Here is an 18,388-nt window from a genome sequence, read left to right as displayed (position 1 = left end):
TCTCCTAATGTTAATATTTTACTGCTGCTGCTGCTAAGTCGCTTCAGTTGTGTCTGACTCTGTGCCACCCCATTGACAGCAGCCCACCAGGCTCCGCTGTCCCTGGGATTCTCCAGGCAAGAACACTGGAGTGGGTTACCATTTCCTTAGCAACCCTCATTTTCTCCAGGTAAGAGCAGAGGCCTCCTCTTAGTGGTTTGGGGATATTATAAAAAGATAACATACAAAATACAGCACCAGGCACATAGAGTGTTAAAGTATTAGCTATGGTTAACTAGTTTCTTTTCTATCTACATGTGTAAAGCTTTGGCAGAAAGAGAGGCTAGAAGGAAAAACAGAAGCGGGAAGCTTCTTGATCCGGCTTTGGGCTGCTAAAACTAACCAGGGTTAACAGCCAGAGCTCGTGGAAATAGGACTCATGCCAGATTCTCTGTAAAAATAGATCTGAGACAGAGATTTGGGTACAGAAATGTTCCTGGGGGAATTCACTTGGAACCAACAACTGGAGGGAAGTGAGAGAAGGAAGGACGGAGTGGAGGGGGCAGTTGAGCTGTGATGCAGTCACAACAGAGGCCTCAGCCAACCACACAGGGAGCCTAGAAACTGGGACGGCCCTTCAGTGCTGTCCTACACGGAGGCAAGAGCACTGAGTTTTCAGGCTCTGCATGGACCAGACTGTGGATGTGGTTGGTCTCCAAGGAGAGGTATTCCCTTGGCAAGTCAACCCTCTTGAGGTCAATTTCTAGAGAGAGAATCAGCTAAGCAGCATTAGCTGCCAACAGTCCCAGCACCTGGGGGAGGAGCCCTTCTATCCTGAGGGAGATTTAGGCTGTGGACAAAGTGTCCATGACCAACAAGTCATACAGAACTTTATGTGGACAGCAAATGGACAGCAAATCAAAACTACAACATCCTTTCTATTAGGTGAGAGATCCTGAAAAGATAAATTAAAATCTACATATTAATGCTCAAAGCCTGTTAAAACATTTGTCTTTTGCTATATTTTGTTTTTGTTTTGTTTTGTTTAGCAATCTCTAGAGAGCAATCATTGGAGAAGGCACTGGCGACCCACTCCAGTACTCTTGCCTGGAAAATTCCATGGACGGAGGAGCCTGGTAGGCTGCAGTCCATGGGGTTGCTAAGAGTCGGACACGACTGAGCGACTTCACTTTCACTTTTCTTTTCATGAATTGGAGAAGGAAATGGCAACCCACTCCAGTGTTCTTGCCTGGAGAATCCCAGGGACAGGGGAGCCTGGTGGGCTGCTGTCTATGGGGTCGCACAGAGTTGGACACAACTGAAGCGACTTAGCAGCAGCAGAGAGCAATCATTACTAATATAACATGGAGTAGGAAGGACTTCGGAAAAAAGAGAAGCTAATTCTTTCCCCTTTCCTGGAACTCAGACTGACTAAGATGCTCAGCATCCTACCCTGTGACAACATCCACAGATGACACACTTTTAGACTGAATATAGGTTGGCCTCCTGTCAATGGGCAGTAGCAGTCCTGACAGTACATCAGGAACTTTTGTGAACATTGACTATAAAGGTTGGATCTACTACAGAGTATTGAGTCGAGTTCCCTGCGCTATACAATAGGTCCTTATTAGTAACAGCCTATATGGGAAAAGAATCTAAAAAAGAGTGGAAACAGATATACGTGTAACAGATTCACTTTGCTGTACACCTGAAATTAACATTGTAAATCAACTATTCCCCTCAAAAAACTTTTAAATAGATAACTTAATGTTTAATAATGTAAAGTTAAAATAGTATTAATATTATTAAATATTCATAGTATTATCATTAAGAATAATAATAGCAGATATCAAGCTCAGTCTCCTATTCCTAACATTAATGTAAATACTTAAAGTTTTCTGTAGTTATTAATAATGATTTAATGAAAATTAATTTATGCATGCCCAATTTTATCCTATGGGACATCATCATCTGAAGATCATGCCAATATCTTTTGAAAATTGTCATTTTTTTGTTTATTACTTAGGGTGTGTAATACAAAATACTTCACTAAAAAAGTAAAGGTTGGATCTAGATATTTAAAACAAAGTGAATGACATGTGGGGATTACAGACAAAAGCTGGGTTGTTTTTATTTTTGGTCATGTAAGGAGCAAAAATAAATATGGTTAAGATTGAGGGGAAAAGAAAAACCTGTTTTGATGCAGATGGAAGTTACTAATCCAAAGGATAAATCCAGATTGTACATCATAATGCAAGTCAAGCTAGAGGCATGAAAGGCAAAGATTAGGCAATAATTAGAATAGAGACCAGTTGGAACCGTGAAATCCCACACTGAGAGGCTATGACAGTCCTGGAAGGGGTCAATTTTGCCAAAGCTAATTAATGAAATGGAACCCAAGGAAGCATTGTGTTATCAAACATAAGTGGAACATAAGCAAATTTTGAAATAATTCGATAATTTATCTTTTGGTGGCTCAGACTGTAAAGAATCCGCCTGCTCTGTGTGAGACCTGGGTTCGATTCCTGAGTTAGGAAGATCCTCTGGAGAAGGGAATGGCAACCCACTCCAGTATTCTTGTCTGGAAAATCCCATGGACAGAGAAGCCTGGTAGGCTAAAGTCCATGGGGTCACAAAGAGTCAGACACGATTGAGTGACTTCACTTTTATCATTATATAACAACATAAGAGAAGAATCAGGTAGTTTGTGCTGGCTTCCATGAGGGGAGAAATGCCTTTATTTAGAGTAACTAGGCACAAAGAGAGAGAAAATGGCTTATCTCCTCAACCACTTAGAAAGGAGAAAAAGGTCATATGATGTTTATTCTAGTTCAGTGACAACCTTCAATTTTTACTTTTAAACTTAATAACATCTATTATATTTATTATTATTACTATTATACATTATTATTATTATATTTATTATTGTTGTTGTTCTTATTGCTATGTTTGAGTAATTACTGTATGCCTGGAAAATTTCAAGTGTTTTATACGTATATATTAATACATGTAATCTTTAAAAAAAAACTATACAAGGTAGCACTATTACTATACCTGATTAGAGGTAAAGAAAATGTGGCACAGAGAGATTACATGATTTTCCAAAGGCTACACAGATAATAACTGACATAGTCAGGATTTGAACTCAAGCAAATCTAAAGTCCATATTTTACTCTAAAGTCCATATTATATCTTCCTCAATAACCTGAAATCACTGTATAACAGAGTACAAGTTAAATTTATTGTACTAAAAAAATACCTCTTGAATCTGAGCTACTTAAAATGTAAACTAAAATTAACTCATACTTTACATCAATTAGTAGTTCCAAGTCAATGCAAAGTTCTCTAACACTGCGTAAATTGTGGCAGTGGTATAGCACTATAATTTGCAATGTAGGTATAACACTACTAACTGTAGATCCAAATGCATAAAGTTGACTTAGATAGAAGGACATGTAATACAGCCACCTCTATCATTAGCAGTTATCCAAGCAAAGATAAAGCCATGAATTATAGAGGAAGCTGTCATTCCCTATGAGAGCAGAGCAGCCAAGAAAGCAGTAGGAATAAATCTTAAAATGGAATCAAAGATTCAAAAGCCAGGGGCAACATGATAGGAGGAATATAGAGTCTTAGAGGTAAAAACAAGTAGTTACACACTGTATTTGATAAAGAAAACTAAAGCCTTATCCTAAGATAGGTGCTCCCTAGCTTTTCTGACACTTCCTCATGGATTTTAATTGCTTCTGACTGTGTTATAATTAAGATGAAGCTACAACCAGGGACACAGTGAGTGAAGGTCTGCTCTGTACTGATGGAAGCAGTAATCGGAGACCTGCAGTTTAAAGAATACTCATGATACATACAAATGAAAATCATAGTAAGTCTGCTAATAATAGAAAATATATTTATATGGATTTGCACATACATCAATGTGCACAGAGTGTGAATTTGGAGACACTGAAGTATGCAAGTAGCCTCTACATGAAAAGGATGTATTTATACCCAAGGACACACATTTCAGATTCTCCAGAACAGTCCTCATTTAAAATATCATAAATAGTCTCTACAAACCTATCAAATGTTCTGAAAATTTCAAAGTTTCCAAATGCAAATAAAGTTTCCATAGACAGCAACTCACAGAGAAACTGGGAAGAGAAAAGTCCTTGGTCAGATATTCAGTGTACACAAACGCTTAAGGTACATCACAGAATTGCCCAATAGATCATAAGTATGAGGTTAGGGGATTGACATCTACTTTTTAAAAAAAATAATTTTTAGTTCTGCCCATAGTTCTAGGCTATAGATTCTTTTTTTTTTCTTTTAACAATTTTGATTTTTAAAAAATATTTATTTATTTTTGGCTGCTGCAGGTCTTAGTTGTGGCATGTTTTGGTAAATAAAGTTTTATTGGAACACACACACACAAAAAAATAAGTTTTAGGATTTTTCTCCATCTTCATTCATTAACCTTAATCATGCTGGAGACTGGTTCAGGAATAAAAAAACATCTTTTACCTGAAACATTTCATTAATTGGATTCAAGATGGAGTAGCCATTATAGTCAACAAAAGAGTCTGAAATGCAGTACTTGGATGCAATCTCAAAAACGACAGAATGATCTCTGTTCATTTCTAAGGCAAACCATTCAATATCAGAGTAATCCAAGTCTATGCCCTGACCAGTAATGCTAAAGAAGATGAAGTTGAATGGTTCTATGAAGACCTACAAGATCTTCTAGAACTAACACCCAAAAAAGATGTCCTTTTCATTATAGGGGACTGGAATGCAAAAGTAGGAAGTCAATAAATACCTGGGGTAACTGTCAAATTTGGACTTGGAGTACAGAATGAAGCAGGTGAAAGGCTAATACAGTTTTGCCAGGAGAACACATTGGTCATAGCAAACACCCTCTTCCAACAACACAAAAGAAGACTCTACACATGGACATCACCAGATGGTCGACACCGAAATCAGATTGATTATATTCTCTGCAGCCAAAGATGGAGAAGCTCTATACAGTCAGCAAAACAAAACAAGGAGCTGACTGTGGCTCAGATCATAAACTTCTTATTCCCAAATTGAGACTTAAACTGAATAAAGTAGGGAAAACCACTAGACCATTCAGGTGTGACCTAAATCAAATCTCTTATGATTATAAAGTGAAGTGAGAAATAGATTCAAGGGATTAGATCTGATAAACAGAGTGCCTGAAGAACTATGGACAGAGGTTCATGACATTGTACAGGAGGCAGGGATCCAGATGACCCCCAAGAAAAACAAATGCAAAAAGGCAAAATGGTTGTCTGAGGAGGCCTTACAAACAGCTGTGAAAAGAAGAAAACTGAAAGGCAAAGGAGAAAAGGAAAGATATACCCATTTGAATGCAGAGTTCCAAAGAATCACAGGAGAGTTAAGAAAGCCTTAATCAGTGATCAATGCAAAGAAACAGAGGAAAATAATAGAATGGGAAAGACTAGAGATCGCTTCAAGAAAATTAGAGATATCAAGGGAAAATTTCATGCAAAGATAGGCTCAATAAAGGACGGAAATGGTATGGACCTAACAGAAGCAGAAGATATTAAGAAGAGTTGACAAGAATACACAGAAGAACTATACAAAAAAAGATCTTCATGACCCAGATAACCATGATGGTGTGATCACTCACCTAGAGCCAGACATCCTGGAATGTGAAGTCAAGTGGGCCTCTTACGAAGCATCACTATGAACAAAGCTAGTGGAGGTGATGGAATTCCAGTTGAGCTATTTCAAGTTCTAAAAGATGATGCTGTGAAAGTGCTGCACTCGATATGCCAGCAAATCTGGAAAACTCAGCAGTGGCCACAGGACTGGAAAAGGTCAGTTTTCGTTCCAATCCCAAAGAAAGGCAATGCCAAAGAATGCTCAAACTACCACACAATTGTACTCATTTCACATGCTAGCAAAGTAAGGCTTAAAATTCTCCAAGCCAGGCTTCAACAGTATGAGAACCATGAAATTCCAGATGTTCAAGCTGGATTTAGAAAAGGCAGAGGAACCAGAGATCAAATTGCCAATATCCGCTGGATCATCCAAAAAGCAAGAGTTCCAGAAAAACATCTATTTCTGCTTTACTGACTATGCCAAAGCCTTTGACTGTGTGGATTACAATAAACTGTGGAAAATTCTGAAAGAGATGGGAATACCAGAGCATCTGACCTGTCTCTTGAGAAACCTGTATGCAGGTCAGGAAGCAACAGTTAGAACTGGACATGGAACAACAGACTGGTTCCAAATAGGAAAAGGAGTTCATCAAGGCTGTATATTGTCACCCTGCTTATTTAACTTATATGCAGAGTACATCATGAGAAACGCTGGGCTGGATGAAGCACAAGCTGGAATCAAGATTGCCAAGAGAAATATCAATAACCTCAGTTATGCAGAACACCACCCTTATGGCAGAAAGTGAAGAAGTATTAAAGAGTCTCTTGATGAAAGTGAAAGAGTAGAGTGAAAAAGTTGGGTTAAAACTCAACATTCAGAAAATCAAGATCATGGTATCTGGTCCCATTACCTCATGGCAAATAGATAGGGAAACAGTAGAAACAGTGACAGACTTTATTTGGGGGGGCTTCAAAATCACTGCAGATGGTGACTGCAGCCATGAAATTCAAAGACGCTTACTCCTTGGAAGTAAAGTTATGACCAACTTGGACAGCATATTAAAAATCAGAGACATTACTTTGCCAACAAAGGTCCATATAGTCAAAGCTATGGTTTTTCCAGCAGTCATGTATGGATGTGAGAGGTGGACTGTGAAGAAAGCTGAGTGCTCAAGAATTGATGCTTTTGAACTGTGGTGTCGGAAAAGACTCTTGAGAGTCCCTTGGACTGCAAGGAGATCCAAACAGTCCATCCAAAAGGAAAGCAGTCCTGAATATTCATTGGAAGAACTGATGCTGGAGCTGAAACTTCAATACTTTGGCTACCTGATGCGAAGAGCTGACTCATTTGAAGAGACCCTGATGCTGGGAATGATTGAAGGCAGGAGGAGAAGGGGATAACAGTGGATGAGATGGTTGGTTGGCATCACCAACTCAATGGACATGAGTTTGAGTAAACTCCGGGAGCTGGTGATGGACAGGAGGGGCTGGCGTGCTGCGGTCCATGGGGTCACAAAGCGTCGGACACAACTGTGCAACTGAACTGAACTGAAACTTAAACATTTTAAAGAATTGCATTCACCCGTGTTCTTTTCCTAAGCTTGGCAGAAAGTTATATATCATAAAATGTAAAGTCTTCTTCTACACAAGCACAAAACAGCCTAATCATTTTTGAATTCAATAAAAAGTTCAAGATGGTAACAATGAAACACTGTTTTCAGCACAGATTATGACAAGACAAAGTAAACTACAATGTTTGTTTGGAGTAAATTAAAAAAAAAAAAAAAGTTACTTGGAAGATGATTTCTTGAATTCTAGTCCAAGAAATTATCTTTCAAAAGTTTATAATCAGATTTCAGTTTGGCCATAGTCAATAATGCTGTTTTGAAGATAATTTCAGAACAGGCCCTACAGCAGTTCCAAATGACAATCCTGATAAGACAGAGTGAAATCTTGCTAAGACCTAGAATCCTGAGTTTCTTTTCAGACCCCAAAATTCTGGGAAGCCCTTGAATATCCTAGAATAATAACCATCTTCAATCACCTTTTATTTTATAAAGGAACATTTTCACTAAAAATTTCAATATAAAAATTTGGATATGCACCAAAATCATTAATCTGACTTATTTAAGAAGGAAGAAGGCATTGTGTCCCTAATCTACTGAGTTGATATGTTCCATAAACAATTCTGGAAGGAGGCTGTAGTCAGAGCATAAATTGGTATAGATCGCTTTGCTCTCACAGATATCACCATGATATTTTCTTCTGAATGAGAAAAAGTTTAAAGGCATAAATCAAGATAAAGCAATCATCTCACAAAGAATTACAAAGAGGTCCCATACCTTTTTCTTAGTGAGCACTATGACCCATTGATTTTCTACTGAAGATAAAAGCCAAAATCATGTGTCACCAATAAAAACAAGCAAAACTATTTGGTTCAATACATTATATTGTTAAACACACACACACACACATTTGCAGAGAAAAGTCAAATCTGAAATGTTACACATGATTAAAATGAGTTTGGATCAGTGAGAAAACACACACTTGAAAGACATTTCACAGAGTTTATTCCTAGAGCGTGAACAATACATCAGATGGGAATAAACTATTGCTTTTGTTAGTCCAGATAAATACACAGACACTGTCTGAATAAGAAGGCTCATATCCAGTGTGCTACCTACAGTATTGCTTTTAGCAAAATAATTCAGCCCTGATAATCCAAAACACTTTTATTCATACTGCAGTTTCACAAAAGTGTAGTTAAACCCTGTATGCGAGACATCAAAAGAAACACAGATAAATAGAACAGTATTATGGACTCTATGGGAGAGGGCGAGGGTGGGATGATATGGGAGAATAGCATGGAAGCATGTAAATTATCATATGTGAAATGAATCACCAGTCCAGGTTCAATGCATGATACAGGGTGCTCGGGGCTGGTACACCGGGATGACCTGGAGGGATGGAATGGGGAAGGAGGTGGAAGGGGGGTTTTGGAAGGGGAAAACATTACACCCATGGTGGAGTCATGTCAATGTATGGCAAAACAAATAAAAATAAATTAATTAATTAAAAAAAAAAAAAAAAAACTTTGTCAAGAGGCCAGCAAGGCAGCTGGCAGCATAGCCAGCACTTTTGCACAAATTCCAGAATGGCAATAAATCCCACAACAGATTTCAACCCCATGCAGAGCCCCTCAGCTGTATAGCCGTGCTGTGGCAAAATCGGCCAAATCAGACATGGCGACCCCCTACACTGCGTCTACATTTTCTGCCTTCATTCTACTCCTCTAGCCAGAAAGGAGGAGAAAAGGATTTGCAAGTATGATTAGAAAGGAACTAAATGGCTCATATATGTAACCCCTGGGAGAAAAAGAAACAAACAAACCAAAGTATAGTTACATGAAGTTTCAAATAGGGCATAGACTAAAAGGGGATAAGACAAACTAGATGTTAGGGAAAAGATCACAGAGAAAAATCTGAACAAACTTTTTGGCCAACCCAGTGAAACATTCAAACTTGCTCTTTTTCTTATTGCTACAGTCCTTGGGGTTGCAAAGAGTCACAGGGGACTGAGTGACTAACACTTTCACTTTATATAGCATGTATTAATTTCTATTATTTGTCAATACTTAATAACCCATAATATATAATACTTAATACTTACTTTATATAGCATGTATTAATTTCTATGATTTGACAATACTTAATAACCCATAATATATAACACATATATTACAAATATATAAAGTATGTTTCCAAAGTTTAATGACTTATATTAATATTCTACTGTAATTTTAGAGGATCAAAAATATTAGATGTCATTTTGTATTACAGAATAAAAATACAAAAATATTAAATGTCATATTTGTATTACTACGAACAAAGCTAGTGGAGGTGATGGAATTCCAATTGAGCTATTTCAAATCCTCAAAGATGATCCTGTGAAAGTGCTGCACTCGATATGCCAACAAATTTGGAAAACTCAGCAGTGGCCACAGGACTGGAAAAGGTCAGTTTTCATCCCAATCCCAAAGAAAGGCAATGCCAAAGAATACTCAAACTACCACACAATTGCACTCATCTCACACGCTAGTAAAGTAATGCTCAGGATTCTCCAAGCCAGGCTTCAGCAATACGTGAACCGTGAACTTCCAGATGTTCAAGCTGGTTTTAGAAAAGGCAGAGGAACCAGAGATCAAATTGCCAATATCCGCTGGATCATCCAAAAAGCAAGAGAGTTCCAGAAAAACATCTATTTGTGCTTTATTGACTATGCCAAAGCCTTTGACTGTGTGGATCACAATAAACTGTGGAAAATTCTGAAAGAGATGGGAATACCAGAGCATCTGACCTGTCTCTTGAGAAACCTGTATGTAGGTCAGGAAGCAACAGTTAGAACTGGACATGGAACAACAGACTGGTTCCAAATAGGAAAAGGAGTACGTCAAGGCTGTATATTGTAACCCTGCTTTTTAACTTATATGCAGAGTACATCATGAGAAACGCTGGGCTGGAAGAAACACAAGCTGGAATCAAGATTGCCGGGAGAAATATCAATAACCTCAGATATGCGGATGACACCACCCTTATGGCAGAAAGTGAAGAACTAAAGAGCCTCTTGATGAAAGTGAAAGAGGAGAGTGAAAAAGTTGGCTTAAAGCTCAACGTTCAGAAAACTGAGATCATGGCATCTGGTCCCATCACTTCATGGCAAATAGATGGGCAAACAGTGGAAACAGTGTCAGACTTTATTTTTTTTGGCTCCGAAATCACTGCTGATGGTGATTGCAGCCATGAAATTAAAAGATGCTTACTCCTTGGAAGGAAGGTTATGGCCCACCTAGATAGCATATTTAAAAGCAGAGACATTACTTTGCCAACAAAAGTCCGTCTAGTCAAGGCTATGGTTTTTCCAGTGGTCATGTATGGATGTGAGAGTTGGACGGTGAAGAAAGCTGAGTGCTGAAGAATTGATGCTTTTGAACTGTGGTGTTGGAGAAGACTCTTGAGAGTCCCTTGGACCGCAAGGAGATCCAATCAATCCATCCTAAAGGAGATCAGTCCTGGGTGTTCATTGGAAGGACTGATGTTGAAGCTGAAACTCCAATACTTTGGCCACCTCATGCGAAGAGTCGAATCATTGGAAAAGACCCTAATGCTGGGAAGGATTGGGGGCAGGAGGAGAAGGGGACGACAGAGGATGAGATGGTTGGATGGCATCACCAACTCGATGGACATGGGTTTGGGTAGACTCCGGGAGTTGGTGATGGACAGGGAGGCCTGGCGTGCTGCAATTCATGGGGTCGCAAAGAGTCGGACACGACTGAGTGACTGAACTGAACTGTATTACCGAAGTCATAACAAGTAGAGCAGAATTTAAATAATGGATTTATTAAGGAATGAGACTTCCGTTCTGGCCCTTGCATTCTTGTAATATTCTCTACCTAACCTTTTCTTCTCCCTTTCTTACTCGTACATTCTTCCCACTGGAAACCCAGCTCATCACTTTGGATCAGGATGTGAGAAAGAGTTGACACACTAAGCTGTGGTTATATTTGAGTTCAGCAGAAGAAGACAGCCTATGAGAAACCTAAGACTGTAAAATAAGATTCAGTATGCTGTTCAGCAAGCAACAAATCTATGAGTGCTACTCACACAGGCTTCAAGCCAGCAGATTCCATCCCAAACCTTTCAATGTAAATTCTAATAACTCCACTAGAAGCTTGGAAGAAAAATGTTACATGAGGCTGCATAAATAATTTGTACTTGTAGCACTTCTGTATACAATTTCACAAAAAGTGGAATCAACTTAACATTATTAAATATGGTCCTATTTTATTTACAATATAACTTATGAAACATTTCTTCTAGAAGTACTGAAAAATAATGCACAATTTAGGATTTAAAGCTATATCCCACAAATGAAAAAATAAATCATGATTATGAATATGATTTTTCAAGCTTTTCACAAAATCCATCAGTGGAAAATTCTCTTTATTACTGAGGGATGTTACCAGAACACTACAGAACTCTTTCAGATTTACTCAGACAGTTCTGTGGTGTTAAGAGGTCTAGCCAAATAATCTTTTTTTTTTTTAATTTCTTAACATTTTAATGATGTGATACCACCTGGAGAATTTATTTCTGTGAAAGTCCATGTCCTCTCCTTGGGCCAACTTCATGTATAAGTATATACTTCAGGAAACAAGGCCATGTTAGGAATAAGTGAGCAGAAGCTTGTAAGTCCTGGTTCCTGTGGTGCCAAAGAATTAATAGGTATCTTTAAACTAGGTTTTTGCAATACTTATCAGTGAACACTGCTGATATTGAATCACTGCCAAGAAGAATGGAAAAACTGCTCTATCTATATCGTGGAACACTATTTAACAATAGAAACAAGTGAAGTACTGATATATTTGGTAATAAAATGAATCTCAAAATAATTATACAGAATGAAATATGTCAGAAAAAAGTACATGGCATACTATTTGACTTATATAACAGTTTGAGAAGTGTAAGTTAATATACACTGAAAGTTCAGTGGTTTTCCAGGGATGGAAGTGAGGGCCAGAAGGAGATATTACTAAGGGATATCAGGAACTTCCCTGGTGGCACAGTGGATAAGAATTCACCTGCCAATGCAGGGGACATGGGTTCGATCCCTGGTCCAGGAAGATTGCACATGCTACGAAGCAGCCAAGCCTGTGTGCCGCAACTACTAAGCCTGCACTGTAGGGCCCTCAAGCTGCAACTACTGAAGCCCTTATGCTCTAGAGCCCACATGCTGCAACTACTGAAGGCCGTGCACTCTAGAGCACATGGTCTGCAACAGGAGGAGGGACTACCATGAAAAGCCTATGTACTGCAACCAAGCATAGCCCCAGCTCACCACAACTAGAGAAAGCCTGGATAAAGCACTGAAGACCCAGTGTAGTCAAAAATCAATTTAAAAAAAGGGATATTAGGAAACTTTCAGGAATGAAACACATTGATATTTGAATTAGCTTGACTATACATTCACAATGTATAGTTATCAATCAAATCTAAAAAATCTCATAATAAAACTTAGGTAGAAGGTTGACCTGAAGTTTTATATGCAGTGACTTGCTGAGCTTTTACCGACCATACCACACATAAAAGCAGTGGATGATAATTTAAACTGACATTAATAAGACAAATTGTTCCTATACCTGGATGTGCAATATGGTTCTACCCTATGTATTTCATTTTAAATGAATGATCCTGAAAAACCTTTAAATTTTTCTATTAACCAAATATTTAGTGAGTACCTATTAATTCCTGGGCATGATACTAGGTAATTTCACTACAATATTACAGTTAATGAAAATGTTGGTTGTTGTCACTTTTGTTCAGTAGAACAGAAACTATGTATATCCATCATTCAGTGAACAAACATCCTATTGCTTAAAACAGTCTCAATCCTTATTATCTTAAACCATTAATCTACACAGCATGCAGAATCTCTGATTTCATCTTTCATGCCTAAAATTCATTAAAAAAATAATAATAATCCTTGGATAAAATCAAATAGAGTACTCTGTGTAATCCAGGATGGGTTTCAAACCTCAACATTTATGCTTTAGATTCATAACCAAAGGAATCTTTGGTTAGTTCCACGGTCATCTGACTCTTAAGCTGCTCCCTTGCAAAGCTGATTTTCTCCTGAAAATCAATTCTTTTTTTTTTTCTTTTTACTTTTTATTTTGTACTGGGGTATAACTGATTAACACCATTGTGATAGTTTCAGGTGGACAGTAAAGGGACTCAGCCATACATCTACATGTATCCACTCTCTCCCAAACTCCCCTCCCATCCACTGAGCAGAGTTCCATGTCCTATACAGTAGGTCCTTGTTGGTTATGCACTTAAAATATAGCAGTGTGTATATCCAAACTCCCTAACAATCCCTTCTCCCCATCCATCCCCCTCCAGAAACCAGAAGCTCGATTCTCTAAGTGAAAAGCAATTATTGAGTAAACATCACAAAAAAAGTTTATCCATTTAAATACTAGTTAAGCCCAAATTACAACTGATCTGATTAGACATTAAGAATTAACTTGAAGTGGATGAGCCATTATTAAACAAAAGTCAAAAAACTCTCTTCAATTTCATTTCACATGATTATATGGATCTTACGATTGGGCTGGAAAGCAAGATATCACTCTGAACCTTGCAGATTAGGTTTCGTGATGTCAGCTTATGTCTATCAGGACAAAACACCAACCGCTATGTGTTCTCTAGTGAGCCACATACAATGTACATCTATGATGGTTAGAAGCTCAGGTGGCCTGGAGCTAAGTTCTTGGCTGTAAAACTCTTTACTCGAGACATTTAGATAAAGATAGTGCTTTCAACTGGGGTAACTGGGAAGTTTAGAATATGCCAAAAAAAGGTTTAGCCAGTATAGGTAAGAAGTTTCTTCCAATACATTATATGCATGTCTATTTGACCAGAGGGAAAAAACAAATATTCAACACTCCTACATACAACAGGCTATATGATGCATCAGAAAGAGAATGAGGATTTCCCTGGTGGCTCAGTGGCAATAAATTTGCCTGACAATGCAGGAGACACAGGTTCAATCCCTGATCAGGGAAGATCCCACATGCCATGAAGCAACTAAGCCTGTGCACCACAACGATCGAGCCTGTGCTCTGTACCCTGGGAGCCACAACTACTGAGCTCATGTGCTACAACTACTGAAGCCCATACACCCCGGAGCCCATGCATTGCAATAAGAGAAGTCAGTGCAATGAAAAGCCTGCAGACCTCAACTAGAGAGTAACTCCCACTCACTGCAATTAGAAAAAAGCCTGTGCAGCAATGAAGACTCAGCAGAGCCAAAAACAAATAAAATCCTTTTTTTAAGCAGAGTAAAAAAATGTATTATGAAAGAAAAAAAAAAAAGAAAGAAACAGAATGAGCATGAATTAAACAGACATTGTGGGCTCTAAAACAAGTCCCTGTTTTTCTGCTCACCATCTACCTGGCCAGGAGCTCAGTTGGTAAAGAATCCACCTGCAACGCAGGAGACCCTGGCTTGATTCCTGGGTTGGGAAGATCACGTGGAGAAGGGATAGGGTACCCAGTCCACTGTTCTTGGGCTTCCCTGGTGGCTTGGATGGTAAGAAATCCACCTACAATGCGGGAGACCTGGGTTTGATCCCTGGGTTGGGAAGACCCCCCAGAGGAGGGCATGGCAACCCACTCTAGTATTCCTGCCTGGAGAATCCCCATGGACAGAGGAGCCTGGCAGACTACAGTCCATGGGGTCGCAAAGAGTCAGACACGACTGAGTGAATAAGCACGGCACAAAAAACAACTTGAGTTTTTTCCTTCATATCTATAAAACTGGCAAAAAGGATCTTTGACTTACCCACTTCAGGGAATTGCTGAATCAAACAAAGTATGCCAAAACCCTTTACAAAACTGTAAAAGCACATAAGCATTTGAACTTGCTATTGAAACTTTGACTTTTAGGAGGAGGTAGGAAAAATTTAAAGAATATTCCACCAAGAGGAAGGAAACCTAGATTCAGACTCTGGTTCTGCCCCAGAATAGCTCTTCCAACAATGTGTGCTGTCTTCCTGGATTTTTGCTCCTTACCTACAAAATGTGAGGAAGTCAAATGAGAGATTCAAAATAACAAATTTAAGAGTCTGAACTTTTAGCAGAAGACTAGAGATTGAGCCAAACTCTTTTTTTTTTCTCCAGGTTTTTCACTTCAGCACAACAATGACTTAGATTGGAAGAACCTACAGCTGTGTCCAATGCCATGTGTCCACCTGTAGAAATTTCAGTCACACATTACTGGAGGTAGTCAAGGAGGAAGGCAACCTAACAAGTTTGAGTACACCCTAATTAAATGATAAATGTGTGTCAAACTATCTGACCAAACTTCACTTTTAATTCAAGAACATAGAGATCTTTCATATTCCTTAGACGTTCTGACGCCATTTGAATATACCTTGTGAAAGCCGTTGTCCATACCTGAAAAGGCTGCCTGCTGAAAAGGTTGAGAGATTTCCGTAGCCAAATGGGGCCTTGATTCCCAAATATATGCCACAGCAGCTGTCCTCTTGTGTTGTTCCAGACTCGTTGGTACACGGCCAGCCTATAAATGTGCTTTCCGAACATGTGGTAGTACAAGCGGAAGGTGCAGCCCTCCGCATTAGTGGCGTTAAGGATCGGGCTGAGCAGAGCAGCTCGGTGCTGGAAAACCTGTGGTTCAGATGATTCGATGTACAGATAGTGTCCTTGAGCTGTGCCCAAAGTATTATCCTTCATCGGCCCTGTATTAAGCGTTGATGTTGGGCCCTGGTACCGGGTCCAGTCGAATTCATCTTCTGTATCTTGTTCCCAGTTACAAATTCCATTTTCAAAGTTACACTGAAGTTCAGGTACTGAAATGGGCATTAAATAAAATCAAAAGATCATTAAGGACCAAAATAACTATGAATGGGAATACTAGCTGCTACTTTGCTTCTGCCAAGGTAAACCATTCTAATCTTTTTTAATGCAACATTAGAGCAAACTTTTAAGAAAAGTAAATCTTAGCTAATACATCAAGCAATACTATTTTATAGATGGAGGTGGAATCCCTTTGGCCATTATTTTCCAAATGCCTTTTATACCCATCCCCTGCCCTGTAGCATTATCCCAACCTTATGGAAATGATCACTACCCCACAGCTGGCTCACTGCAACAAACTTCTGTCTCCATGGATTTCAACTTCAGCTAAATGTTCCAGTCACCAGTGAACACTAAAAAAATTAAAGTTCAAATTCAGCTCCAGATATGTGGATTTAATTTGTCCAAATTGTGTACCCATCAATTGAGAGGATATTTTACTAGCTCCCTTGGTAGTTCTAACATGCACAGCTGACAAGAATCATACTAGTTCTCAATCTTTTGGAATGCCCTGTGGTGAACGGTAAAGTTGTTTACTCTTTGGTAAAGTCCTATACAAACACTATGTAAAGTATGGAAGGAAGCCCAGTTTTTAATAAGCACCCAAGATGATTCTGAGGCAGGTGTTTTCCAGGCTTCACTCTGAAATCGAATTCTTCTCTCTGGATCCATCCCATCCCAGTTCCAAATATCCCTCCTTTGTACCACAATGACCATCTTTCAATGGTAGCTTATCATTTTTCTTCTCTATTCAAAATCCTTTCCTATTTACTTATTTAATCTCAACTTAAACTCTATCTTTCAAGCTTTACCATTTCCAAATTAAAATAACTTCCTGTTTATCCACAACTGTCTTTCCCCTTGGCATGCACTAATTTATCAGCATGCCCTAAACACTCACCTCTCCCTCTACCTCTATGCCTCTTATGCTGTGTGCCTCATCAGTTCTTAGCTGTGTCTCCTCAGTGGTAATTTTTTCTAATCACTGGGTGGTAGCTCCTTTGAACTGATGCTTTAAAATGTTTTATTTATTTATTTATCTATCTAAGACCTGGCTTTACCAGGTCTTAGTTGTGGCATGCAAATGCTTAGCTGTAGCATGTGGGACCTAGTTCCCTGACCAGGGATTGAACCCAAGCCCCCTGCATTGGGAGCATGGAGTCTTAGCCACTGGACCACCAGGGAAATCCCTGGTGCTTTTAAACTTTTAACTCCCTTCAGTCAGTAGAAGAACTCAAAGCACTTTTAAAGAATTGGTCAGTCCCTTATCCACTCAACACTCTACCTACATTTGTAGGATAATATTGGAATGTATTCATTTTTCAAGATGTGACAATTCTGTTGACACCAAGTACTTGTTCAGAATAAATGGGATAGAATATACGTTTGACATTATTTGGGTAGAAGGGACAGGATTTAGAATCAATGAAGATTCCACATTTTAACTTCATTTACATAAGTTAATATTTTTGAAAGACAAATGTCAGCTGTCCTCTATTCATCTTACTAACGGCACTTGGCGCCAAAGGTGAACAAATATTCTGAAACAATAAATAAAAGCATATGTGAGTAAACGCAGCCAGGCAAGAACAAATCATCTGTCTCGAAACCTAGAGAACAGGAGCTTAGACCTAATGAAGGGAACCAAGAGAGTAAATGTCAAATGGGAGATGAGCTTTCCTTTGATATTTCCTCACTTGTGACTAATCAAGCGCAGCTGTGATATGAACTAGGCCCTGCAGGTCCTCTGCAAGTGTCAGTTTGGGGCTGTGCAGCAGAAGGGGGATGTCAAGCAACTGTGTTTTTGACATAAAATTGGCACTAAAGCCAACAGATTTTTTCATATTGCCTGTCTTCAGACTGACTGCATGCTCAATCTTTATTTCAAAAAGGAAGGCATATAACTCCACCCTTAAGTGAAAGACCACATTCCAAGCATACTTCAGGAAATAAAGCACTGATTTCTGGATGACTAATACATTCTATGTTAATAAAGTACTAAATCTAGAGACTTCCCTGGTGGTCCAGTGATTAAAACTCTGCACTTCCACTGTAGGGGGCGCGGGTTTGATCCCTGATCAGGGAACTAAGATCCCACATGCCACATGGCACAGCCAAAATATAAATAAAAGCTAAAAAATAAAAAAAATAAAAAAGTCTCCATTAAAAAAATTACTATGTCTATTTATATTCTTATGGCTGATTCACAGTGTTGTATAGCAGAAACCAGCACAACATTGTAAAGAAATTATCGTCCAATTAAAAATATTAAAAAAAATTACTACATCTAGATGGAAGGCTATATATGAGAGAAAGTGATGGTCACTATTG

The 18,388-nt window shown here is 38.7% G+C and overlaps 1 protein-coding gene across 3 annotated transcripts in view; it reads right to left on the bottom strand.

Moving 5' to 3' along the window:
* The window catches only part of MALRD1 (MAM and LDL receptor class A domain containing 1), a 764,811-nt gene that overhangs the window by 444,492 nt on the left and 301,931 nt on the right, over positions 1-18,388 (bottom strand). For all 3 annotated transcript variants that reach the window (XM_081558804.1, XM_081558803.1, XM_081558805.1), the window contains one exon: positions 15,638-16,050. In XM_081558804.1, the coding sequence (XP_081414930.1) occupies positions 15,638-16,050 (413 nt within the window). The remainder of the gene's footprint in view (positions 1-15,637; positions 16,051-18,388) is intronic.

The sequence above is a fragment of the Giraffa tippelskirchi genome, chromosome 13 (genome assembly GCF_054371585.1).
Source record: "Giraffa tippelskirchi isolate mGirTip1 chromosome 13, T2T-mGirTip1v1.2.pri, whole genome shotgun sequence".
Lineage (NCBI taxonomy): Eukaryota > Metazoa > Chordata > Mammalia > Artiodactyla > Giraffidae > Giraffa > Giraffa tippelskirchi.
Note: the sequence above shows the minus strand (reverse complement) of the source record. Positions and strands in the feature narration are given on the sequence as shown.